This window comes from Rhinopithecus roxellana, chromosome 10 (assembly GCF_007565055.1).
Source record: "Rhinopithecus roxellana isolate Shanxi Qingling chromosome 10, ASM756505v1, whole genome shotgun sequence".
In the NCBI taxonomy this organism is placed as follows: domain Eukaryota; kingdom Metazoa; phylum Chordata; class Mammalia; order Primates; family Cercopithecidae; genus Rhinopithecus; species Rhinopithecus roxellana.
In genome coordinates this window covers 80506280-80533881 of record NC_044558.1, presented here as the reverse complement: position 1 = coordinate 80533881, position 27602 = coordinate 80506280, and the positions used below count along the sequence as shown (strand labels likewise).

The window sequence follows — 27602 nt, the reverse complement described above, 5'->3', positions numbered from 1 at the left end:
CAATCAGTTGTGGTCACTTCCCTGGTTGAAGCTGTTGCAAGTTTTACAGGCACGGGTTGCTTTCCCACGGAGAAGTTAAAAGAGAGAATTTTTGTTTTAATTGATGAGAAGCCGTACCCGGTCGGGGCAGGCTTCCGGGAGGCGGGCGCGGGGCCCCGGGGCCGGGTCGCGTTGGTCCCGCGCAGGGGGCGGGGCGCGGCGTGGGCTGGGCCGTCGAGCCTTTGCGCGCGGGGCGGGGCGGGTGGCGCAGCAGCGGCGGCGGCGGCGGTGGGTAAAGGCGCGGCGCGCGGCCCCCGAGCGCGCCAACCCTGCCCTAGCTGGAGCCCGCGGCGGCCCAGCGCACGGCCCTCACCCCGCACCGCGACCCCGCACCCCGCCGGCCGAGCATGGGCGCGCGCGCCTCAGGCGGGCCCCTGGCCCGGGCCGGGCTCCTGCTGCTGCTGCTGGTGCTGCTGCTCGGGCTGCTGGCCCCGGGCGCGCAGGGGGCGCGGGGCCGCGGCGGCGCGGAGAAGAACAGCTACCGCCGCACGGTCAACACCTTCTCGCAGAGCGTCAGCAGCCTGTTCGGCGAGGACAACGTGCGCGCCGCTCAGAAGGTGGGCGCCGAGCCCGCGCCCGCGGTCACCTTGCCCCGGCCGCCGCGCACCTGGCTGCCGGGGCCGGCCTGGGAGGAGCGCGGCCTCCGGGGCTGCCCGCCCGGCCGGCGCGCGGGAAGGGGGTCCGGCCTGCGCCTCGGGGCCTGCCTCCTGCGGTCCCCGCCGGGCCTGACCAGTGTAGGTCTGGGCGGCCGAGCCTCGGGCCGCCCTCTCCTCTGCGCCGCCCTTGGACCTTGGACCTTGCCCCCGCGGTCGGCGCGGCCAGAGTCTCTCCCGGCTGCGCTGACGCCCGCCGCGCGTCTCATTCATTCACCGCGTTTGAATGGCTCCTACTGTGAGCCAGGCAGCGCGCTGGCGCTCTCGGTCTCCACGCGGCTGCGCCCTCCCCAGCTACCCAGGGTTTGTCTTAGCCTCGCATCCCGACCCACTTCCCCTGGGACCTTCTGCCCCACTCCTTCTCCTGCTTTGAAGATACTTGGAGTTGTTTTTACTTCACAGAAAAAGAAGGAACGATTTGCTCGGTTGCTTTGGGAAACCCGAGTACCTACTGTGTGCGGGGCTTTTCGCGTGGAGCCTTTTGTTTAGTTTGGGGAGGTCCAGGATCCTGCAGCCTCCTGGGAAGGGTGTTGAGTCCCAGGAGGAGCACAGGGAGTTTTCCCCAATTCCTGCTCTCTGGAGCTAGGTGGGATAGGGGTGCCATTCCGGGCCGAAGTCTGCCGACGAGCTCCTGAGAAGGAGGAAGTTCCTGGGGACAGTTGTGTGTGGTATTGCGGTTCCTTTGCTGTTCCCTGGGGAGGAGGGAGGTCTTGCTTGCTGCCAGCCTTCCTGGGGTTTTGGAGTCACAGAAGCTTGGGTCCAAGTTGGAGCTCTACCAGTTAGGATGGCTTTGGGGAAGTGACTTTACTTCTTTGAGCCTCAGTTTCCTTATTTGTTAAATGGGGATAGTAATCATTCCCCTTCATTGCAAGCTTGTAATTATGAATAGTTGGTACCTTCCTGGCCCAGAATCATGGCTAAAAAATTAAAGTTTTCTGCTCATTGAGAGGGAGTGGGGAATAGAAAGGAACATTAAGGCCCAAATAAGATTGACTGGATGTTCTTACTGGATAAAATGAAAGGTTAATTTGTTAGGAAAACGGTAACTTTTGACTTTCCTATGGGCAGGGGCGCCTCTTGCACAGGTGGGTCTGTGTCTTCATACATGTAGGGGAGAGAACGCTTTATAGGTGACCAAGGAGGGGCAAGGAAGCAGGGTTGAACGTCTGAATGTGAAAAGGTTGCCCTGGAGTCTGGCGGGGGCGGGATCTGGGGTGTGAGCGCAGGGAGCCTCACTTACTTCCTCTTGATGCTGTTCCGGAGCCATTTGAAGGCAGAAATCATTTGTTTTAGAGCAAAAAGAAGCCTGTCTTTTTCACGCAGGGTGACCACAGGATCCCCATGTCTCAACTGATGGCAGTTCCATGTGACAATCTAAGGCTAACAAACATGAAATATAAGTGGATATTTAAGACTTAAATAAGACAGTCTATTCTGGCAGAGCATCTGTGAATCTGGGGATCAGAGCTCTTCCTGGGGTAAACCAGGGTTTGTACCTTTAATGGAGATGCTAATGATTACTAAGTGCTTTTATAGATAGAATAACCTTATATAATCCTTAGAATGATCTGGTGCAGTAGGTAGTATTACTGTTCCCATTTGACAGATGAGGAAACTGAGACACAGCAGTGAAGTGGCTGGTTTCAGGTCAGATGAGTGGCAGAGCCAGAATGTGAACCTAGGCAGAGTGGACATGGAGCCCACATTAGTGTCTCTCGCCTGTTTCCCTGCCTTACGACTCCTTCCCTGTTCCCGGAGTCAGTGCAGCATTCAGAGGCTGACCTGACCTTTTTTTTTTTTTTTTTTGAGACGGAGTCTTGCTTTGTTGCCCAGGCTGGAGTGCAGTGGTGTGATCTCGGCTCACTGCAAGCTCCGCCTCCCGGGTTCACGCCATTCTCCTGCCTCAGCCTCCCAAGCAGCTGGGACTACAGGCGCCCACCACCATGCCCGGCTAATTTTTTTGCATTTTTAGTAGAGTCGGGGTTTCACCATGTTAGCCAGGATGATCTCGATCCCCTGACCTTGTGATCCACCCCCCTCGGCCTCCCAAAGTGTTGGGATTACAGGCGTGAGGCACCACACCCGGCCGTTTTTTGTTTTTTGTTTTTTTTTTGAGACAGGTCTGGCTCCAATGTTGCTCAGGCTGGAGTGCAGTGTCATGACCTCGTCTCACTACAACCTCCACCTCCCAGGTTCAAGTGATCCTCCCCCCTCACACTCCCAAGTAATTGGGATTACAGGCACCCGCCACCATGCCTGGCTAAGTTTTGTATTTTTAGTAGAGATGAGGTTTCACCATGTTGACCAGGCTGGTCTCGAACTCCTGACCTCAAGTGATCCTCCTGCCTTGGCCTTCCAAAGTGCTGGGATTACAGGCGTGAGCCATTGCACCTGGCCTGACTTACTTTATTTCCCGCTGACTGTAGCCCAGATTGGCCAGGCTTGGGGATATTGTTTTGTTAATTTTATGGTTTTTTTTTATTTAATTAATTTATTTTTTGAGGCAGAGTCTTATTCTGTCACCCAGGCTGGAGTGCATTGGCACAATCTTGGCTCACTGCAACCTCTGCCTCCTGGGTTCAAGCGATTCTCCTGGCTCAGCCTCCTGAGTAGCCAGGATTACAAATGAGCACCACCACATCTGGCTAATTTTTTATGTTTTTGGTAGAGACAGGGTTTCACCATGTTGGCCAGGCTGGTCTCAAACTCCTGACCTCAAGTGATCCGCCCGCCTCAGCCTCTCAGAAATGCTGGGATTACAAGTGTAAGCCACGCTGCCCAGCCTGTTTTGTAAATTTTAAATAAAGGAAAACTGGGTCTGCTAGCAACTGTAGTTTTCAGCATGCCTGGGTTTACTAATTAAAGCCAAACCTGCTTTGTGGGTTGTGAAGTTTGATGGTATTTAAATATATATATATATATTCTTTTTTTTTTTTCCGAGATGGAGTCTTACTTTATCGCCCAAGCTGCAATGCAGTGGCGCAGTCTTGGCTCATGGCAACCTCTGCCTCCCAGGTTCAAGCAGTTCTACTGCCTCAGCCTCCTGAGTAGCTGGGATTACAGGTGTGCGTGCCACCACACCTGACTAATTTTTGTGTTTTTAGTAGAGATGGGGTTTTCACCATGTTGGCCAGGCTGGTTTTGAACTCCTGACCTCATAATCCACGCCTCGGCCTCCCAAAGTGCTGTGATTACAGGCGTGAGCCACCGTGCCTGGGCCCCCATATTCTAATCTAGGACTTGTCTGAAATAAACCTGTGACCATCCTGTTTGGATGTCATGGGAACAGACATGAGTTTGAATCCCAGCTGTTTCTCACTCGCTGTGTGACCCTGGGCCAGTTGCTTTGCTTCTTTTTTTTTTTTTTTTTTTTGAGATGCAGTCCTGCTTCTTCTCCCAGGCTGGAGTGCAATGGTGAGATCTTGGCTCACTGCAACTTCCACCTCCCGGGTTCAAGCAATTCTCCTGCGTCAACCTTCCGAGTAGCTGGGATTACAGGTGTGCACCACCATGCCCTGCTAAGTTTTTTATTTTTTGTAGAGGTGGGGTTTCACTATATTGCCCAGGTTGGTCTCTAACTCCTGGCCTCCAGTGATCTACCTGCCTCAGCCTCCCAAAGTACTGGCATTACAGGCGTGAGCCACTGTGCCAGCCCCGTTTTTAAAAATGAATAAATTTGGATGACTGCGTACAGTGGCTCACGCCTATAATCCCAGCACTTTGGGAGGCCGAGGTGGGTAGATCACCTGAGGTCAAGAGTTCAAGACCAGCCTGGCCACCATAGTGAAACCCTGTCTCTACTAAAAATAAAAAAATTAGCCAGGCATGGTGGCATGTGCCTGTAGTCCCACCTACTCGGAAGGCTGAGACAGGAGAATCGCTTGAACCTGGGAGGTGGAGATTACAGTGAGTGGAGATCATGCCACTGCACTCCAGCTTGGGCAACAGAGCAAGACTCTGTCTCAAAAAAAAAAACAGGAAGATCAGACCTTATCAGTACCTAAACTTTGCTTCCTCCTTGTGAAGGGCTGCAAAGAACACATTACTGTAAGGATGTGCCATCGTTGAACCTGCCCCTGGTGGCTAACATTTGGTCCTGTCTCAGGCCACTCCAAACATGGCTGCAGTTTAGGTCTTTCTATATGTATTGTTTTGTGTGCACATAGACAAGTTCATCTGTAAATTGTTAGAAATGGAATTGCTGAGTCAAAGGGTCTGTACATTTAAAAAGAAGTTTTTTTTGTTTGTTTGTTTTATAAGAGACAGGTCCATGCTCTGTCACCCAGGCTGGAATGCAGTGGTGAAATCGTAGCTCACTGAAGCCTTGAACTCCTCACTTCAGGTAGTCCTCCCAACCTCAGCCTCCCAAAGTGCTGGGATTACAGGGGTGAGCTAGTACTCCCTGCTCTTTTACTTTTTTTTTTTTTTTTGAGATGGAGTTTCACTCTTGTTGCCCACTGGAGTGCAATGGCACGATCTCGGCTCACTGCAACCTCTGACTCCTGGCTTCAAGTAATTCTCCTTCCTCAGCCTCCTGAATAGCTGCCATTACAGGTGCGCACCTCCACACCCAGCTACTTTTGAATTTTTAGTAGAGACAGGGTTTCTCCATGTTAGTCAGGCTGGTGTCGAACTCCTGACCTCAAGTGATCCACCTGCCTCGGCCTCCCAAAGTGCCGGGATTACAGGCGTGAGCCTCTTTTACATTTTTAATTGAAATGTCATTGGTGTACTTTTTTTGTTTACATCAGTCTATAGCATCATGAATCGTCACACACCGAACACACTCCTTGACTAGCAGATCTAAAAGTGGATTGTTCCGGCCTCCAGAAGTCCCTTTCTGCTCCCACGCGGTTACTAACCCCCTAAGGTCGCTACTGTGTTGATGTCTACCCATGTGAATTAACTCCGTTTGCTTGAGCCCTTGCATAGTAAGGGCTCTATATGCATTGTTCATATTGCAAAGATACTACTAAATGGTCCTTCAACGCATGATAGCAGTTTCCACTCTCACCAGACATGTGTGAAGGCCAGTTCCCAAGCCCTTTCCAATGAAGTGGCTCATTAAACCTGTTTTTTTTTTTTTTTTTTTTTGAGACGGAGCCTTGCTCTGTTGCCCAGGCTGGAGTGCAGTGGTGTGACCTCAGCTCACTACAACCTCTGCCTCCCGTGTTGAAGTGATTCTCCTGCCTCATCCTCCCAAGTAGCTGGGATTACAGATGTGCACCACCACGCCCGGCTAATTTCTGTAGTTTTAGTAAAGAGCGTTTTTTACCATGTTGGCCAGGCCGGTCTTGAACTCGCGACCTTCTGATCTACCCGACTTGGCCTCCCAAAATGCTGGGATTACAGGCATGAGCCACCGCACCCGGCCTCATTAAACCTTTTGGCTTTATTATGTATGAGACAGATGGTCTTTTCCCTTATTCAGAATCCTTCGATATTTTCTGGGAACTGCCCTAATTTTTTTTGCCATTCTTCTGTGAAGCTGTTGGGTTCTTTTGTTTTTTTGTTTGTTTGTTTGTTTTTGTTTTTTTTTTAATAAAGAGGCTTGCATTTTTTGCTGTTTGCAGGAAAGTATTTTGAGCAAAATAACTTTGACACTTTCCAGTCCTTTTTCCCCTACCAACATTGTAACAGCTTTTTTGAGGTATAATTACACTACACCTCAATAGACTGCGTATTTAAAGTGTACAAGTTGACACCTTTTGACATACATACTTGTGAAAAATTACCACAGTCAAGATAATGTTTCCTCTAATTTTTTATGTTCAAAATTTTTCAAAGTACCAAAATGCTGAAATAACAGAACAAGGAATAGCTGCAAACGTCTCCCCTGAAGTCACCAGTTCTTACATTTCCCCCCAAACTTTTTTCTCTACAAACACATCTCATAGACGCATACACACACGCACACACATTTATTTTTGGTTTTTGGCAGGATCATTTGAAAGTTAGTTGCAGACATCTTAATACTTTTTCCTACAGAACCACAATCCCATTGTCTCAGCCAAGAAACTTAAATATAGTACAGTGTTTTGTAATATACAGTCCATATTCAAATTGTCTTTATAGCGCATAAAAAATCCACACCCCAGTTAAGGACTGCTCATGCATTTGGTGTTCATGTCTCTAGTCTGTCAGAGTTCCCTCACTTTTGGTGGAGGAAGGGACTTAATTACAAATTTGTTTTTAGATAGGCTCTCACTCTGTAGCCCAGAATGGAGTGCAGTGGCACAGTCTCAGCTTAGTGCAACATCTGCTTCCTGGGTTCCAGCGATCCTGCCACCTTAACCTCCTCAGTAGCTGGGATTACAAGTGTGTGCCACCATGCCTATTTATTTATTTATTTATTTATTTATTTATTTGTATTTTTCATAGAGACAGGATTTCTCCTCGAAATCCCTGTGTTGCCCAGGCTGGTCTCTTAACTCCTGGGCTCATGCAGTCCTCCCGCCTTGGCCTCCCAAAGTGCTGGGATTATAGGCGTGAGCCACTGCCTCTGGCCCAGTGAGGGACTTTTACAGCATCGACATTTTTGAAGACTACAGACTGAATGTCTTTTTTTTTTTTTGAGCTATAATTCATATCCCATACAACTTATTCATTGAAAGCTCAGCGGTTTTTAGTATATTCACAGCACTGTACAGCTGTCACTACAGTCAATTTTAGAACATTTGCATTACCCCAAAAAGAAACTCTGTACCCATTAGCAGCCCCTACTTTCTTCCTTTGCCCCAACTCCCAGCCTTAAGCAACTGCCAGTCTGCTTTCTGTCTCTGTGACTGAGACTCCTGTGGGCTTTTCATAGGAATGGAGTCCTGTACAATCTGGCCTTTTGTGTCTGAATTCTTTCACTTAGCCTAATGTTTTCAAGGTTCATCCATATTGCAGGATCAGTACTTTATTCCTCTTTGTGGCTTTTTATTGACCCGATCATTAATTGATGGGCATTTCGGTTTATGTCACTTTTTGTCTGTTGTGAGTGATGCTGCTCTGAACATCCATGTGCAAATATTTGTGTGGACATATGTTTCCAGTATTTTGTGTTGCATACCTAGGAGTACAGTTGCTGGGTCATACAGGAACTTTTTGTTTAACACTTTGGGGAACCGTCACCCATTTCCAAGGCAGATGTACCATTTTACCTGCCTACCGGCAAGGTAGGAGGGGCCTCGTTTCCCCACATCCTTGTCAGCACTTGCTATGGTCTACCTTTTTGATTCTAGCCATCTTGGCAGAGGTAAAGTAGTATCGCTGTGGTTTTCACAGACCAGAACTGTTTTGTTTGTTTGTTTGTTTGTTTGTTTGAGACGGAGTCTCGCTCTGTCGCCCTGGCTCGAGTGCAGTGGTGCAGTCTCGGCTCACTGCAAGCTCCACCTCCCAGGTTCACGCCATTCTCCTGCCTCAGCCTCCCGAGTAGCTGGGACTATAGGCGCCCGCCACCGTGCCTGGCTAATTTTTTGTATTTTTAGTAGAGACGGGGTTTCACCATGTTAGCCAGGATGGTCTCTATCTCCTGACCTCGTGATGCACCTGCCTTGGCCTCCCAGAGTGCTGGGATTACAGGCATGAGCCACCGTGCCCGGTCCAGAACTGTCTTTTGAAATGTCCCACAGTGTGTATTATCTGATTATTTCCTCCGGGTTAGGCTCAGACTTAGCTTTCATGGCAAGAATTCTACAGAAGGCGCCATGTGTCCTTGCTGAGGCAGCACCACATCGCGGCTCGTGGTGTCTGTTTGTACCATCACTTTCTTGTTGGTTGATGCTGAGTTTGATCCCTGGGTTGAGGCTGGGCAGGCTCGCCATGCTGGGGGTACCCTTTCCTCTCTGTGGTTCATACGTGGTGTGTATGTATGTTCCAGCATTTTCCGTTCATCTGGCCTTTGCATTTCTGTGTGTTTTTCAGATGCTTGGGAACCTCTGAATGGCAGAATCTCCCACCCCCTCTCCCTGGCTTGCTTATCAAGATGCCTTTGCCCTCATGGCCTGATTTTCCACAGGACCCATTTGTATGTGCCTGAGGGTGATGGAGGTAAAGCGAGATGAGGATGCAGGAAGGCCACTATCACCCAACCCCAGTGTTGGATGTCCCCGGGTGTTGGATGTCCCCACCTGACTGCTGTAAGAAGAGGGCTGATGAAATCCCAGGCTTGAATCAATCTTGTTCCCTCCCACGGAGGCGATGGCTGGGCCTTGTTTGTCTGAGGCCTCAGGCATCCACAGTTTGCTCACCTTGTCCTCATAGTTCAACTTTCCATTCTGAAAACTGTCCAACATACCCAAAGGTAGGGAGAGTAGAGTGAACCCTCGTTCACCCGGGTCTTCCCATGTAGCAACTTTCTGCCATTCTGGTTACTTCTTTCCTTCCTAAATTTTTTTTGGGGGGTGCCTGGAATAATATTTTAAAGCTGATCCAAGATATTAGTTCACCTTTGCATATTTCAGTTAGCATCTTTAACAATAAAAATTTTGTGAAAATCAAAACCACAATACCGGCCAGGCATGGTGGCTCATGCCTGTAATCCCAGCACTTTGGGAGGCCAAGACAGGCAGATCACTAGAGGTCAGAAGTTTAAGACTATCTTGGCCAACATGGTGAAACCCCGTCTCTACTAAAAATATAAAAATTAGCTGGGCGTGGTGGCGCTCACCTGTAATCCCAGTTACTCAGGAGACTGAGGCAGGAGAATCGCTTGAGCCCGGGAGGCGGAGGTTGCAGTGAGCTAGATCGCACCATTGCACTCCAGCTTGGGTGACAGAGCGAGACATCTCTCTGTCTCCAAACAAAACAAAACAAAACAAACCCCACAATACCATCATCACAGCTTATAATAATTCCTTAACATCTAATGCAGATCCATTTTCTGATTTCCCTGACCCAAAATGTCTTTTTATAAAACGCTTTTGGATCTAAACAAAGTCTACACATGAAGTATCTTTTAAGTCTCTTTTTTAAATTTTAATTTTTTTTTTAAATTTTTTTGAGACAAGGTCTTGCTTTGTCACCCAGGCTGGAGTGCAGTGGCATGAACAGCTCACTGCAGCCTCAACCTCCTAGGTTCAACGATCCCCCAACCTCCTGCTGAGTAGCTAGAACCACAGGTACATGCCATCATGCCCAGCTAATTTTTTAATTTTTTATAGAGACGGTGTCTCGCCATGTTGCCCAGGCCAGTCTCTAACTCCCAGACTCAAATGATCCTCTGGCCTTGGCCTCCCAAAGTGTTGGGATTACAGGCGTTAGCCATCATGCCCAGCCCTAAACCTTTTTTTAAAAAAATGAACGTTATTCTTTTTATGAGTAGAGTTTAAAAAATAGTCTGTTCTTTTAGAGTTATGGAAAAATTGTGAAGATAATACAGGGAGTCACCATATACCTCTCACCCCATTTCCCCCATTATTAAAGTTGTATATTGATGTTCTATTAATGAACCAATATTGTTACATCAATTATTCGCTGACGTCTGTAATTCAGACTTCCGTAGTTTTTCCTACCACCCTTTTCTGTCCCAGGATCCCATATGGGATCCCACCCGACATTTGGTCCTCAGGTCTCCCGAGGTCCTCTCGGCTGGGAGTTTCTCAGGCTCTACTTGTTTCTGATGACCTTGACAGTTTTCAGGAGCATTGATCAGGAGTTTTTCTCTTCTCTTCTCTTCTCTTCTCTTCTCTTCTCTTCTCTTCTCTTCTCTTCTCTTCTCTTCTCTTCAGACGGAATCTTCCTCTGTCACCCAGGCTGGAGTGAAGTGGTGTGATCTCTGCTCACTGCAACCTCTGCCTCCTAGGTTCAGGCAATTCTCTTGCCTCAGCTCCTGAGTAACTGGGACCACAGTTGCATGCCATCATGCCCAGCTAATTTTTGTGTTTTTAGTAGAGACAAGAGGTTTCACCATGTTGGCCAGGCTGCTCTTGAACTCCTGAACTCAAGTGATCTGCCTGCCATGTCCTCCCAAAGTGCTGGGATTACAGGCGTGAGCCACCGCACCCAGCCGGTCAGGGATTTTGTAGGATGCTCCCTATTGGAATTTGGCTGATGTTTTTCTCATAATGAGACTGGGTGATGGGTTTTGGGAAGGAAGACACAGAATTAAGGACTATTATCATCCCATCACTTCCATGGTACAGCAAATCATCATGATTTACATCGCTTCTAATTTTAATGCCCCCACCTCATGCTTTTTCTTGGATGCCATCTTATTCTGTGGAGAAACTGGGTCTAACCCCATAGCATCTCCGCCATCTGCATCTGGCCAGGTGCATCTTCATGGTGGTATTTCCCTGTGCCCCATGTTCCAGATCCCCAAGAACCAGTGGTTAGATCTAGAGGCCTGACCAGGGACGGTAACTCATGTCTGTAATCCTAGCACTTTGGGAGGCTGAGGCAGGCAGATCACTTGAGGTCAGGAGTTCAAGACCAGTCTGGCCAACATGGTTGAAACTCCATCTCTACTAAAAGTACAAAAAGTTAGCCAGGTATAGTGGCTTATGCCTGTAATCCCAGCTACTCAGGAGGCTGAGGCACAAGAATTGCTTGAACACGTGGGGTGGGGAGTGGAGGTTGCAGTGAGCCGAGATCGCACCACTGCACTCCAGCCTGGGTAACAGAGCAAGACTGTTTCAAAAAAAAAAAAAAAAAAATCTAGAGGCCTGATACAATTCAGGCTTGCATTTTCACCCAATTTCTGATGGAACCGCCTCCAGGCTTTGGGCTTCTCTGTAAGCTCCTGTGTTTGTGTACAGTGCAACCCAGTCGCCTAAACAGCAGACATACATTTTCTCCCATTCTGAAGGCTGGAAATCTGAGCTCGAGGTGCCAGGGTTGCTTTCTCCTGAGGCCCTTGTCTTGGCTTGCAGATGGCTGCCCTCTCCCTGTGTCTTCAAGTGGTCTTTCCTCTCTACATCTGGGTCCTACTCTCCTACTTGCATAAGGACAGCAATCAAATCGGATTAGGGCCCACCTTTAAGATCGCATTTCAACTTAATCACTTCCGTAAAGACCCTGTCTCCAAATACAGTCCCATTCTGAGATCCTGGGGTTTAGGGCTTCCACATAAGCCTTTCGGGGGACACAGTTCAGCCCATGTCATTCCCCCAAGGACTCCTGTGTCTCCATCTACACAAAGTGGGTCAGGGTGTTACACACCAGAGCAGGCGGAGCCGGCCCCACAGGGAACAGCAACTTCTCCAGCCAGATGATTAAACGGCAGGTGATGGGATCCTCCCTGAATTCACCCTCTCCTGCCCAGGGCAAGTTTTCAGGAGGGGACAGGTGCTGTTCTTTCCACCGTGAGAAAGAACCTCTGACCTGCACCTTTCTTAGCACTGCCAGGAGCTGCTCGGGCACGCCAGCTTCTCAGGCATGGCAGGTTTCAGAGCACCTGCCTGTCAGCTTGTGTTACATGGGAGGTGATTGCTTGGCTTGCAGGGAGTTCCAGGTTGCCACCCTGCAGCCCATAAATCCAACAAGTACCTCAGCCGCTCCGACACACTGGGCACCTGCCGTGTGCTGGGCGCTGTGCTGAGGTCTTTACAGGTTCTGCTCTTGAATCCGCTCTTAGTCCCATTTCTCCCACAGCGGAGAAAACTGAGGCACAGAAAGGTTCAACAGTATGAACAGGAATGTCCCTTCCTCCCAAAATAACTGCTTCCATGCACCCTTTCCTGGGCACTTGGTGGCATTTTAAAGGCCTGTATTCTCTTTTTTTTTTTTTTTTGAGATGGAGTCTCGCTCTGTCACCCAGTTTGGAGTGCAGTGGCGCAATCTCGGCTCACTGCAAGCTCTGCCTCCTGGGTTCATGCCATTCTCCTGACTCAGCCTCCCGAGTAGCTGGGACTATAGGCGCCCACTACCACTCCCAGTTAATTTTTTTGAATTTTTTAGTAGAGACGGGGTTTCACCGTGTTAGCCAGGATGGTCTCGATCTCCTGACCTCGTGATCCGCCCGCCTCGGCCTCCCAAAGTGCTGGGATTATAGGCATGAGCCACCGTGCCTGGCCCGGCCTGCTATTCTTTTCTCACAAAAGCCTTTCTTTTTCCCTCCATTTGAACAAATTATAGAAATTGCTATATACTATCTGGGCGCGGTGGGTCACGCTTGTAATCCCAGCACTTTGGGAAGGTGGATGGATCATCTGAGGTCAGGAGTTTGAGATTAGCTTGGCCAACATGACAAAACCCTGTCTCTACTAAAGATATAAAAATTAGCCGAGTATGGTGGCACATGCCTGTAAATCCCGGCTACTTGAAAGGCTGAGGCAGGAGAATTGCTTGAATCCACAAGGCAGAGGTTGCAGTGAGCCGAGGTCATACCACTATACTCTAGCCTGGCTGACAGAGCGAGACTCTGTCTCCCACCCCCCCGCAAAAAAAATTGCTGTATATTGACAAACATATACAAGTCACACATACTTTAAAGAATTGTAGGCCGGGCGCGGTGGCTCAAGCCTGTAATCCCAGCACTTTGGGAGGCCGAGACGGGCGGATCACGAGGTCAGGAGATCGAGACCATCCTGGCTAACACGGTGAAACCCCGTCTCTACTAAAAAATACAAAAAACTAGCTGGGTGAGGTGGCGGGTGCCTGTAGTCCCAGCTACTCGGGAGGCTGAGGCAGGAGAATAGCGGGAACCCGGGAGGCGGAGCTTGCAGTGAGCTGAGATCCGGCCACTGCGCTTCAGCCTGGGCGACAGAGCAAGACTCTGTCTCAAAAAAAAAAAAAAAAAGAATTGTAGGTTGAGCACGGTGGCTCATACCTGTAATTCCAGCACTTTGGGAGACTGAGGCAGGCAGATCACCTGAGGTTAGGAGTTCAAAACCAGCCTGGCCAACAGGGCAAAACCCTGTCTCTACTATTTTACAAAAACTAGCCAGTCTTGGTGGCGCGTGTCTATAATTCCAGTTAGGAGGCTGGGGCAGGATAATCGCTTGAACCTGGGAAGGGGAGGTTGCAGTGAGCTGAGATGGCGCTAATGCCCTGTAGCCCAGGTGACAAAGCAAGACTCTGTCTCAGGAAAAAGAAAAAAATTGTGACAGGAAAAGCTGGGCATGGTAGCAGCTGCCTGTGGTCCTAGCTACATGGGAGGCTGAGGTGGGAGGATTGCTTGAGCCGAGGAGTTTGAAACTGCAGTGAGCCATAATTAACCCCACTGTACTCCAGGCTGGGCAACAGGGCAAGACCCTGTCTTCAAAAAAAAAAGGGGGGGGCATACATTCTGTAATCTATTTACTCATTATTGTTACTTTCTGCTATTTCTTGATGTTGCTGAATATGTCCATCCTTTGTTTTTGTTGCTGTGGATACGGACTCCATTCTATGAGCAGATCACTGTCTTATGTGTCTCTTCCATTGTCCACGTATGTCTGGCCTGCCTGCAGCTTTGTAGTGCAGTGGTGCTCTGAAGGAACATGTGCAACTGCCTCTCTCAGTCAAAGTCCTTAACCTGGAGTGTGCATCAGCATCACCAGGAGGCCTGTGGAAACGGATTGCTGGGCTCCATCCCTGGAGAGTCTGAGGCAGTGGATCTGGGTGGGGCCCTGAGAGTCTGCATTTCTGGCAAGCTCCTGGGTGATGCTGCTGCTAGTCCGGGCACCACCACACTCTGAGAACCACTGAGCTGGGATGTGTGCCGTGACGTGGAATCTCTGGAAGACCTCTTCGTGGTTGTGGTTCTGATTTACGCTGGTCTTCTGTAGGCCCTCCTCCCAGATACCCCCACCTACCCCCACCCAAGGGAGGGGCAGTCACCCTCCTCTTCTCTCTAATGCAGCGATCCTCAACCTTTTTGGCAGCAGGGACCGGTTTTGTGAAGACAGTTCACAAAACCCACCAGACTGGGTGGGGGGATGGTTTCGGGATGATTCAAGCACATTATGTTTATTGTGTACTTTATTTCTATTATCATTACATTGTAATATAGAATGAAATAATTATACAACTCACCATAATGTAGAATCAGTGGGAGCACTGAGCTTGTTTTCCTGCAACTAGACGGTTCCATCTGTTCCGTCTGGGGGTGATGGGGGACAGTGACAGATCATCAGGCATTAGGTTCTTACAAGGAGCATGCAGTTCACAATAGTGTTCACGCTCCTATTAAAAAATCTTTTTTTTTTCTTTTTGAGACAGAGTCTCGCTCTGTTGCCCAGATTGGAGTGCAATGGCGTGATATCAACTCATAGCAACCTCCACCTCCCAGGTTCAAGCGATTCTCCTGCCTCAGCCTCCCAAGTAGCTGGGATTATAGACGCTCACCACTACACCCAGCTAATTTTTTTTGTATTTTTACTAGAGACAGGGTTTTACCATGTTAATCAGACTGGGCTCGAACTCCTGACCTCAGGTGATCCACCTGCCTCGGTCTCCCAAAGTGCAGGGATTACAGGCGTGAGTCACTGTGCTCGACCATCTTTTTTTTTTTTTTTTGAGATGCTGTCTCCCTCTGTCGCCCAGGCTGGAGTGCAATGGCACGATCTCGACTCATTGCAACCTCTGCCTCCCAGGTTCAAGCAATTCTCCTGCATCAGCCTCCCAAGTAGCTGGCATTACAGGCGTGCACCACCACGCCCAGCTAATTTTTTGTGTTTTTAGTAGAGACAAGGTTTCACCACATTGGCCAGGCTGGTCTTGAACTCCTGGCTTCGGGTGATCTACTCGCCTCGGCTTCCCAAAGTGCTGAGATTACAGGCGTGAGCCACCACGCTCAGTCTAAAATTTTTTCTTAAGGTAAATTAGAGATAGGGTCTCATTTTGTTGCCCAGGCTGGTCTCAAACTCCTGGGCTAAAGCAATCTTCCCACCTCAGCCTCCCAAAGTGCTGGGATTATAGGTGTGAGCCACCATGCCCAGCCTCTATACTATTTTTTAGGGCTAAAATGTTGGTGTCCTCATAGGACATTGTGAAGTCAATGCTTCTGTTAGAATATTGGTCATTGGGCCGGGCGCGGTGGCTCAAGCCTGTAATCCCAGCACTTTGGGAGGCCGAGACGGGCGGATCACGAGGTCAGGAGATCGAGACCATCCTGGCTAACACGGTGAAACCCCGTCTCTACTAAAAAAATACAAAAAACTATCCGGGCGAGGTGGCGGGCGCCTGTAGTCCCAGCTACTCCGGAGGCTGAGGCAGGAGAATGGCGTAAACCCGGGAGGCGGAGCTTGCAGTGAGCTGAGGTCCGGCCACTGCACTCCAGCCTGGGCGACAGAGCGAGACTCCGTCTCAAAAAAAAAGAAGAATATTGGACATTGGCCGAGCACGGTGGCTCATGCTTGTAGTCCCAGCACTTTGGGAGACCCAGGCAGGTGTATCACTTGAGGTCAGGAGTTCGAGACCAGCCTGGTCAACATGGTGAAACCCCATCTCTACTAAAAATACAAAAATTAGCCGAGCGTGGTGGCAGGCACCTGTAATTCCAGCTACTCAGGAGGCTGAAGCAGGAGAATTGCTTGAACTCAGGAGACAGAGTTTGCCTTAAGCTGAGATTGCGCCAGTGCACTCCAGCCTGGGTGACAGACTGAGACCCATGTCTCAAAAAAAGAAGAAGAATATTGGATGTCGACAGGAGTCTTGAACACTTACCATGTGCTCAAAGCATTTCACGTGAATATCCCATGTAAAGCTCACAATAACCAGATGAAATAGGTACTGTTATCTCCATTGTTAGTGGAAACCCTGAAGGCCCAGACAGCTTATGAATATATATAATACGCTCATGGAAACTCAGCTAGTAAGAGGCAGAGCTGGGATTTGAACCCAGGCAGTCGACAGCCCGGCTTGTGCTTTCTCAACCACAATGCTACCTCTGAGGTTATTGGCATTTTCTACTCTCCTAGTTCCTGATTCAGCCCTGCTCTTATCTCCTCTGTCCTGTAGGAACCATCCAGTCAGGATATCCAGTTTAAAATGCTGTAGCTAGTTGGGCATGGTGGCTCATGCCTGTAATCCCAGCACTTTGGGAAGCTGAGGCAGGTGGATCACGAGGTCAAGAGATCGAGACCATCCTGGCCAACATGGGGAAACCCCATCTCTACTAAAAATACAAAATTAGCTGCGTATGGTGGTGCATGCCTGTAGTCCCAGCTACTCGAGAGGCTGAGGCAGGAGAATCGCTTGAACCCAGGAGGCGGAGGTTGCAGTGTGCTGAGATCGTGCCACTGCACTCCAGTCTGGCGACAAAGTGAGACTCAAAATAAAATAAAATAAAAAACTACTGTAGCTGCCCGGGTGTGGTGACTCAACACCTATAATCCCAGCACTTTGGGAGGCCGAGGTGGGCAGATTACCTGAGGTCAGGAGTTCAAGACTAGCCTGGCCAACATGGTGAAACCCTGTCTCTACTAAAAATACAAAAATTTTAGCTGAGTGTGGTGGTGCAAGCCTGTAGTCCCAGCTACTTGGGAGGCTGAGGTGGGAGGATTGCTTGAACTTGGGAGGTGGAGGCTGCAGTGAGCCGAGATCATACCACTGCACTCCAGCCTGGGTGACAGAGCAAGACCCTGTCTCAAAAAAAAAAAAAAAAAAAAAAAAAAAAATCTGTCGCCAATTCACAGAGGCATTTACCCTTCACACATGAGCCAAGTGGCCCATGTGGGTGGGTTCTGTTATGGCAGCACTCTGTGCTGCAGCCCTGCAGAATCCCAGCCCCCATAGATACCTTGGTCAGCCCTTACGAGGGAAGGGGTGTGTTTTACTCAGTTTTGCTCAGTTGTTGGGCTGTCATCAATTTGTATCAAGTTCAAGTTCATCCCCTGGGCCAGTAGACCACTTGGGTGGCATTCATCGTGGGCTCGCTGTTTTTTCCCCTGTAATAGCAAAGGCTGGAGACCACATAGGTGTCCCTGAGTAGGGGCCTGGCTCCAGGTGTGCCATCTTTTAAAAAGGATGAGGCAGCTCTGTGTGTTCTGAGCGTGAGTGATCTCCAAGATAAGAGTGTTGCACGAGAAAAGCAGCTCAGCTGTACACCTGTGCTGCCATTGTGGAAAGAATATGTCCGTGCCATTATTCACCTGGCACATCTAAGGAAGGGTTCACAAGGGAGTGGTCATAGTGGTTCCTCTGGAGGGGGATTCAGGTTGGCAGGAAATGAGAGGGAAGGCTTACTGTCCACTGAATACCTGTTGGTAGGCTTGAGTTTTATGCTACATGTATACAATATCACTTATTTTTTTAAAAAAAAAGTTAAAATGAGCCTGTGCCTTGTATTCATGTTTCTTTAGCCCTGTGTCACCGGAGGGCAAATGAAGACCTCAGAGGCCCCAGGGTCCTTGGAGTTGGATAGAGCATGGGGCTCTATCATTACCAGCTTCTTAGGAGCAGAAACTTCCACTCTTTAAAAATGAGAAATCTGCAGGGTGCAGTGCAGTGTTTCACGCCTGTAATCCCAGGAATTTGGGAGGGCCAGGCAGGAGGATTGCTTGAGGCTTAGAGTTTGAGACCAGCCTGGGCAATATAGCAAGACCCCATCTCTACAAAATAATAATAATAATAACGATAATAATAATAAAGCCTGGTGTGGTGGCTGCACCTGTAGCCCTAGCTAGTTGGGAAGCTGAGGCGGGATTGCTTGAGCCTGGGAGTTTGAGGCTGCAGCGAGCTATCATTGCACCACTGCACCCCAGCTTGGGCAACAGTGAGACTCTGTCTCTTTAGAGAAATCAGGCAGAAGGCCAGGCGCGGTGGCTCAAGTGTGTAATCCCAGCGCTTTGGGAGGCCAAGACGGGCGGATCACGAGATCAGGAGATCGAGACCATCCTGGCTAACACGGTGAAACCCCGTCTCTACTAAAAAATACAAAAAAGTAGCTGGGCGAGGTGATGGGTGCCTGTAGTCCCAGCTACTCAGGAGGCTGAGGCAGGAGAATGGCGTGAATCCGGGAGGCGGAGCTTGCAGTGAGCTGAGATCCGGCCACTGCACTCCAACCTGGGTGACAGAGCGAGACTCCATCCCAAAAAAAAAAGAGAGAAATCAGGCAGAAGAAAGCAGAGACCCTGACCCAAGAGGGAGCATGAAAGACAGCAGGAGCAATGGCAAGCGGCGTAACGCGGCCCTGCAGAGTCCCAGCCTCCATAGGTGCCTTGTTCAGCCCTTCCAAGGAAGGGGTCATTTTCACCAATTTTCTCAGTTGGGCTGTCATCAGTATCCAGTTCAAGTCACTCCCCTGGGCCAGTAGACCGCGTGTGTGGTATTCATCATGGACTTGCGGTTTTTCCCTTCCCAGGTATAAACTCCCGGGCTCCCCGGTTCACTGCTTGACGGATGGAGGAAAACAGCGGAGTGGTGAGGAGAAATTGGGTGATGACTGTTTTCTTCTTTCTGCAGTTCTTGGCCAGGCTGACCGAGAGGTTCGTGTTGGGAGTGGATATGTTCGTGGAGACACTGTGGAAAGTGTGGACCGAGCTCTTGGATGTTCTTGGACTTGATGGTAGGTGTGGGGGTGGCATTCGCGTAAAGTGTCATTGTATTTTGGTGGTTCTGATAGTGTGGAACTGGTACTCACAGTGAGTAATACATGAGAAGGTTGCGGAGGGCTGGTCAGTGAGGATAGGAGTGAACGTTTTTTATTTTAATAGTCTCATATAGAGGCCAGGCACATGGCTTATGCCTGTAATGCCAGTGCTTTGGGAGACCAACGTGGGACGGTTGCTTGAACCCAAGAATTCAAGACCAGCCTGGGCAATGTGGTGAGATCCCATCTCCACAAAAAAAGTACCAAAAAATTGCTGGGTGTGGTGGTGTGCACCTGTAGTCCCCAGCCACTCGGGAGGCTGAGGCAGGAGGATTGCCTGAGATCAGGAGTTTGAGGCTGCAGTGAGCTATGATCATGCCACTGTACTCCAGATTGGACGACAGAGCAAGACTCCTCTAAAATAATAATAAAAGTAAAAAACAAATGGCCCATCAAAGCTGAGATTTCCCAGATGCCATTTAGGGTAAGGTGCGACTGACTGGGTAGTGCCAACTTGTGTGTCCCTAGGCAAAACACATGGACCAGAGGTATAGTGCTCTGGCTCACTGGGATCCGTGCAATAAATGACTAGTTATTTAGGCAGAAGGGGATTTCATGGAGACAGAGACACTCAAAAGAATCTTCAGAAAGACTGAGGGAGAGATGCATGGCCTCAGACACTGCCGAACTGGCCGTCCAGGGTTGCAGCTGTTGAGACCATTGAGTTCCAGGTCACACAACTGTAGCATAATTTGAAGACCAGGAAGCCACTGCTGCCACCACAACAACTAGACTTTGCATGTAGGTGCAGGGACCCTTGCCGTTTCTGGAACCGTGCATATCAGCTGCAACACTTCACTTAATTTTCAAAGTCGTGTGTGTATGGGGGAACTGCAAGGCGGAACTTACTTTCTGTGCAGTCCCTAGCTGCGAGGGAGGCAGGCTAATGCGGTTCTTAGCTCTCCAGCTTCTGCCATCCAGGAAGGCAGGCTGGGGGCAGGTGTCATCCGATGCTGCACCAGCCCATCTGCCATACCCACCGCATGGGGCAAGAATTGCCAGGGGACCTCCCCTGCTTTTGTGGGCTGGGGAGGAGGGTAGTGCAGTTTGATAGTGCAATGCTAGTCACACATTTATAGCCAGGAAGAGAACATTGGCAGGGCACAGCCCCTCCCTTTCTACATGTGGGTTGGGGCGCCGATACTGGTCTTGGCGGATGGCAAGGCAGCAACGGTCCTGGTAACTGAGTGGGGCACCTCTAGTCCAGGCCTGCAGCCTGTGCCGCCCCCAGCCTTACACCTCCCTTCCCAGGCGGCTCTGCCCCACCTCCACCTGCATTCCATCGGGGGGTGACAGGAGCTAACTCGGGCAGAGCGCCCAGGGTGTGCAACTTTTATACCCAGAGGAGACCTTGTGCCTTACCACCTCAAGAGCTCCAGAGGCATCCCATGCTCTCAGGATGAAGTCACCTCCCCGTTTTCTCTGCCGTGCCCTGTGGTGTGCCAGATAAGGAGGGATCTCCTAGCTGCCCCCGCTCCACTGCTCTCCTTCCGTCCACAAGGTGGAGGCCGCTCTTCCCCTGGGCCTTTCCAGAGGAAATCCCCCAGCTGGCCTCTTTCCAGCCCCACTGCCCTGGTCCCAGCTGCCACCTGTCTCACGGGAAGGTCTGCAGTTGCTGCATGTGGCAGGGTTCCTAAGACCACTTACAGGATCACCAGTTCCCTAGGAGCACTGGCAGGACTCAGCATATAGCTGTCCTCACGGCTGTGATTTATTGTGACGGAAGGACGCAAGCACCATCAGCAAAGGGAAAAGGCGCGTGAAGTCCCGGAGAGGCCAGGCTCAAGCTTCAAAGTCCTCTCCCTGGGGAGTCACACGGGATGCACTTAATTCCCCCAGCAGAGGGTGCCCACCGAGGACTCCGTGCCCAGGCTTTTTACTGGGGGCTGGTCGTGTCATCACCCTCTGCTTGACATGTGTCAAAATTCTAGACTCCCAGAGGGAATGCAAGTATTGTCATAAACCACATCATTTGTGTCAACAGCCTAGGCCTGGCGTCTCCGGGCTGCACTCTGGCCCCAGCTCTGCACCTGGCACAAAGAGGCCCTTTTTGTTTGTTTGTTTGTTTGTTTGTTTGTTTGTTTGTTTTGAGACGGAGTCTCCCTCTGTCGCCCAGGCTGGAGTGCAGTGGCGCTATCTTGGCTCACTGCAAGCTCCGCCTCCTGGGTTCACGCCTCAGCCTCCCGAGTAGCTGGGACTACAGGCACCCGCCACCACGCCAGGCTAATTTTTTGTATTTTTAGCAGAGAGGGGGTTTCACCATGTTAGCCAAGATGGTCTCGATCTCCTGACCTCGTGATCCACCCGCCTCGGCCTCCCAAAGTGCTGGGATTACAGGCGTGAGCCACCATGCCTGGCCTTTGCTTGTTTTTGTTTAGGATCTCACTCTATTGCCCAGGCTGGAGTGTAGTGGCTCAATCATGCCTCACTACAGCCTCAACTTCCTGGGCTTGTGATCCTCCCACCTCAGCCTCCTGAGTAGCTGGAACCACAGGCCCATGCCACCAGGCCTGGCTAATTTTTACATTTTCTGTAGAGACAGGGTCTTACCACGTTGCGCAGGCTGTTCTCAAACTCTTGGGCTCAAACCGTTCTCCTGCTTCAGCCTCCCAAAGTGCTGGGATTATAGGCGTGAGCCACCACACCCAGCCCACTCTTGGTAAATAAGAGCAGGAGGGCTGTGGGGCCCGCTGCTTAGCCAGTCATGTGGGCTGAAGTGTGCTCCCCGAGAGTAAGAATATGTATTCCAGTCCTAGCCCTGGACCTGTGAGTGAGCCCTTGTTTGGGAATGGGGTCTGCAGATGTGATCAAGTTAAATGAGATCGTCTTGGATTAGAGTGGACCCTCAATTTAATGAGTGATGTGCTTATAAGAAGTGGGGAATTTGAACACAGAAGCACCAAGAAACATAGGGAGAAGATGGCCCTGGGAAGTGAGAAACAGGGACTGGAGGGACGGAGCCATAAGCCAAGGAACACCTGGGGCTACCAGAAGCTGGAAGAGGTGAGGAAGGATCTTCCCTCAAGCTTTCAGAGGGAGTGTGGCCCCGCCGAGACCTTGATTCAGACTTCCGGCCTCCAGAACCGCAAGTGGATGAATTTCTGTTGTAAACCGCCCAGTTTGTAGTGGTTTGTTGCAGCAGCCACGGGAAACTACTATACCATAGCCCTGTTACATGTGGAATCTCTCAGCACTGCCCATCGGTCCTTGACACCCCCATTTTACTGATCAGAGATGGGGGAGTGAGGTCCACTGGCCATGATGGGCACACTGGTTCATACCTGTTGACACCCCAGGCCGTTCACAAACATCTCTGAGTTCAACCTTTAAGAGGCCTTATGCCAACTCAGTCACCTCACTGCTCAAAGAATTGGAGGCATCAGCACAGCCAGAGGACACTGTGCACCTGGCAGTCCCCCGGGGCCACTCATGGCCCCTCCTGGGACTTGGCAGAGTTAACGCACCCTCCCCCAGATGCAGCCACTGCGTGCAATCCTCTTAGCTTCCATATTCACCACCTGCCCGGATTGTCAAACTCTCCGTGTTTTCATCGCCACCCATTGAACCCTGGAGAAACAAACCTGATTGCAGAAAATCGCACGCAGCTTGGAATGAAAAACTACAGAGTAGGAACAGCCTCCTAATCATATGGAAGAAGCCCAGAATAGAGGCATCCGCAGCGGATCCATAAGCCCTGAATGCCCGCATTCATCAGGAGAGCAGCTGGCGCGTTCCGGAGGCGAAACGAGCTTGCTTCCGTGTTGAAGCTTTTCTAGTTCTGTTTGATGCGTAAGTTCAAGGCATGCAAAGGCCTTTGGAATTCGTGTCTTATGCGTAGAAGTTTGAGTGCAAAATGCTTTACAGGAAGCCACACACCAACGTTGCATATTCTGGTAAAAAAGGTTTCTGTGAGCACAATATAATTTCTTTCTTCAGTGTGGTTTTTTTTTTATTTAGTCTCTGGTTAAAATGGGAACTCCGTAGCCCCGAGTGGTCTAATAGAAAAAGAATGTGAGCCCCCTAGGTGACGTGAAGTTTTCTAGTAACCATGTCAAAAGGGTAAAAAGAAACGGTGAAATTAATTTTTCTTTCTTTTCTTTTCTTTTTTTTGGGGGGGTGGTGGGGGGCAGGAGGGACGAAGTCTTACTCTGTTGCCCAAGCTGGAGTGCAGTGGCGTGATCTCAGCTCACTGCAACCTCCACCTCCCGGGTTCATGCCAGTCTCCTGCCCCAGCCTCCCGAGTAGCTGGGACTACAGGCATGTGCCACCACGCCCCATTCTCCTGCCCCAGCCTCCTGAGTAGCTGGGATTACAGGCGTGCACCACCACGCCTGGCTAATTTTTTTGTATTTTTAGTAGAGACAGGGTTTCACTATGTTGGCCAGGCTGGTCTTGAGCTCCTGACCTCGTGATCCACCTGCCTCAGCCTCCTAAAGTGCTGGGATTACGGGCATGAGCCACTGCTCCCAGCCTTTTTTTTTTTTTTTTTTTTTTTTTTTTTGAGATAGAGTCTTGCCCTGTTGCCCAGGCTAGAGTGCAGAGGCACAATCCCAGCTCATTGCAGCCTCCACCACCCCAGGCTCAGGTGATTCTCCTACCTCAGCTTCCCAACTAGCTGGGACCACAGGTGTGCGCCACCATGTCTGGCTAATGTTTGTATTATTATTATTTTTTGATATGGAGTATTGCTCTGGCACAACACCTTGAATGCAGTGGCCTATCTCGGCTTACCACTGCAACCTCCACCTCCTGGGTTCAAGCCATTCTCGTGCCTCAGCCTCCCAAGTAGCTGGGATTAGAGGCTCCTGCCACCGTGCCTGGCTAATTTTTAAATTTTTTTTAGTAGAGATGGGGTTTCACCATCTTGGCCAGGGTAGTCTCGAACTCCTGACCTCATGATCCACCTGCCTCGGCCTCCCAAAGTGCTGGGATTACAGGCATGAGCCACCGTGCCCCACCTAATGTTTGTATTTTTTGTAGAGATGGGGTTTTGCCATGTTGCCCAGGGTGGCCTTGAACTCCTGAGCTCCAGTGATCTGCCTGCCTTGGCCTCCCAGAGTGCTGGCATTACAGGCATGCACCACCATGCCCAGGTGAAATTAACTTTAATAAGATATTTTAGTTAACCAAATAAATTAAAAACATCCCAACTTATAATTAATAGAAAATTACGAGGTGTCTCACATTTTTGGGGTAACTAAAGGCCTTTGAGACTCAGTCTCTATTTGACATTTAGAGCGCACGTCAGTTCTGACTTGTCACATTTCAAGGGCTCAGCACACAATAGATGGCACAGCCTTTGTCCCCATTCTAGATCTGCTGGCACAAAGCATGTGCCCAGGAGTTGGAAGGATGGATTTAAGGTTCATGTCTTTGTCGTGTTGCTTACTCCTCTGAAGCTGCTGAGGCCACTTCCAACAAAGTTTCCAATAAAGTGGGGAAAATATGAACCGTGCTTCAGTGATGCCTCAGCACAGGGCAGGGACTCTGTGGCTCCAGAAACTGGATCCCCTGGTTCCAAATCCCAGCTCTGCCCTGTCCTAGCTGTGGGACCCTGGGCAAGGAGTCCGTGTGTGGAAAATGCTGTTTACCCTATCTGCAAGTCATGAAGACTAGATGACTGTGTGTGTAGGGTGGTTGGATGGCGCCCAGCCCATGGTCAATACTTAGGGGCTTACAAAGGGGCCCTCCTCCAAAATGTACATCATTGTGCATTTCTGGGACCTGCCCATCTCACTTGTCCACACTGAGGGCCGGCTGGCCAGCTGCACCCAGAGCCAGCTTCCCCTGCCACAGCCATCAGGACTTGACAGGTGTGCGGGTATAAACCTGACCCATGCTGAGGAACAAGTCGGCCACCAAAACATTCACTTTGCTTGAACGGTGCCTGTTAGGAGTTGAATTGTGTCCCCCCATATTCATCTGCTGAAGTCCTAACCCCCAGAACCTCAGAATGGGACGCTGTTTGGAGATGGGGTCATTGTGGGTGTCATTTGTTAAGATGAGGTCATACTCTGGAGTAGGGTGGGTCCCAGATCCAGTGTGACCGGTGTCCTTATATGAAGGGGAAATTTAGACACAGACACACGCAGGGAGAAGGCCGCGTGAAGGCGGAGTAGAGAGAGGAGTATGTCTGGCAGTCACGGAGTGCCAAGGATCACCAGCAACCTGCAGTCACTAGGAGGGGCCTGGGCAGATTCGCCCTCGAGCCTCTGACGGAGCCAGCCCTGCTGACACGTTGTTCGCAGACTTCCAGCCTCCAAACAAACTGAGAGAATAAACTTCTGTTCTTTTTTTTGAGATGGAGTCTTGCCCTGTTGTCCAGGCTGGAGTGCAGCGGTGCTGTCTTGGCTCACTGCGGCCTCCGCCTCCTGGGTTCAGGCGATTCTATCCCCCCAGCCTCCCGAGTGGCTGGGATTACAGGCTCATGCACCAAATCTGGCTAATTTTGTTGTTGTTGTTGTTTTGAGACGGAGGCTTGCTCTGTTCCCCGGACTGGAGTGCTGTGGTACAATCTCAGCTCACTGCAACCTCTGCCTCCCAGGTTCAAGCGATTCTCCGGCCTCAGCCTCCTAAGTAGCTGGAATTACAGGCACCTACCACCACACCGGGCTAATTTTTGTATTTTCGGTAGAGGTGGGGGTTCACCATGTTGGCCAGGCTGGTCTCGAACTCCTGATCTCAGGTGATCCACCCGCCTTGGACTCCCAAAGTGTTGAGATTACAGACGTGAGCCACTGCACCCGGCCTTCTGTTCTTTTTTTAGCTACTTGGCCATGGCAGCGCTAGGGAAGTCAGATGGTACCCCTTGGCCATGAGGCAGAACATGCAGGGCTACTCGTGTTCTCTTTAGGATTTTGAGGGCTTCAGGGAGTGACATTGCCTTGGACCACCCTTGCTTGGTTTAAAGGACAGCTTTCACTGAAGTCACCGAGGGGCGGAAGGCAGGGGTGGCATTCTCCTCTCTGGGCATCTTTCCCGGCTGATCACCTATCTTGGCCCCTTGATGACATGATGATGCTTCTCAAAGTATGTGCTGAGGAACCCCAGGAGGTCCCTGAGACCCTTTTGGTTAGGAGGGGTGACTTGAGAGTTCCTCTGTCCTCCAGTAACATGTCTCTGAGGTCAGGGATTTAGCAGGTACTTTAATACTTCCATATATATTGATGCTATGTTAAGATGATGACATTTTAGGTATATTGGATTAAACAAAATATCAATATTAATTCCACCTTTTTTTTTTTTTTTTTTTTTTTTGCCTTTTTTGCTGTGAGTACTTGAAAAGTGTCAGTGACAAACGTGGCTCATATTCATGGCTGGTGTTCTGTTCCTCTGAACTCAAAAACAGATTTGGGGACCAGGTCTCCTCTAAATAGCTGGATAGGAAAGAGACGGGCAAACATTCAGGACGCTGCCACTGTTCTCACTGTGGTTTGTTCTGCTTTCGAAACAGTTGCTTTTCGTGAAAAATATTTTGTGTTAACCTATTGTCTCAGTCAGTTCAGGCTGCTGTAACAAAATTCCATAGACTGTGTGGCTTAACAACGACTTTTTTTTTTTTTTGGAGATGGAATCTCTGTTCCACAGGCTGGAGTGCAGTGGCGCAATCTCGGCTCACTGCAACCTCGGCCTCCCGGATTCCAGTGATTCTCCTGCCTCAGCCTCCTGAGTAGCTGGGATTACAGGCATGTGCCACCACGCCCGGCTAATTTTTTTGTTTTTTTAGTAGAGATGAGGTTTTGCCATATTGGTCAGGCTGGTCTCGAACTCCTGACCTCAGATGATCTGCCCACCTTGGCCTCCCAAAGAGCTGGGATTACAGGCATGAGCCACCGTGCCTGGCCTAACAGACATTTTCATTTCTCACAGTTTGGAGGTGGGAAGTCCAGGAGGAAGGTGCTGGCAGATTCCGGCTGTGAGGAGAGCCCTTTCTTGTAGACGATGCCTCACTGTGTCTCACGTGGAAGGAATAAAGCAGTTATCTGGGACCTCTTTATAAGGGCACTAAACTCATTCATGGGAGCTCCACCCCCATGACCTGATCACCTCCCCAGGACTCCACCTCCTAAGACCATCACTTTTGGGGTTAGGATTTCAACATAGGAATTTTGTGGGGGATGCAAACACTCAAAGCCTAGCATCTATAATGGGTTATTTGAAGATGAGTTAATGCTAGCAATGTTTTTAAATTATTAACGGCTGGGCACAGTGGCTCATGCTGGTAATCCCAGCACTTTGGGAGGTTGAGGCAGACAGATTGCTTAAAGCCCAGGAGTTTGAGACCATCCTCGGCAACATAGTGAGACCCTGTATCTACAAAAAATCAAAACATTAGCTTGGTGGTGCATGCTTGTAGTCTCAGCTACTCAGGAGGCTGAGGTGAGAGAACTGCTTGAGCCCAGGAGATA

The 27602-nt window shown here is 50.0% G+C and overlaps 1 protein-coding gene across 1 annotated transcript in view; it reads left to right on the top strand.

Moving 5' to 3' along the window:
• The first annotated feature begins 242 nt into the window (after nt 1-242).
• BRI3BP (BRI3 binding protein) overlaps nt 243-27602 on the top strand; it is a 38552-nt gene continuing 11192 nt past the window's right edge. Inside the window, exons 1-2 of the mRNA XM_030939517.1 lie at nt 243-596; nt 19008-19110. Coding sequence (XP_030795377.1) covers nt 387-596; nt 19008-19110 — 313 coding nt within the window. The 5' untranslated portion in view covers nt 243-386. The remainder of the gene's footprint in view (nt 597-19007; nt 19111-27602) is intronic.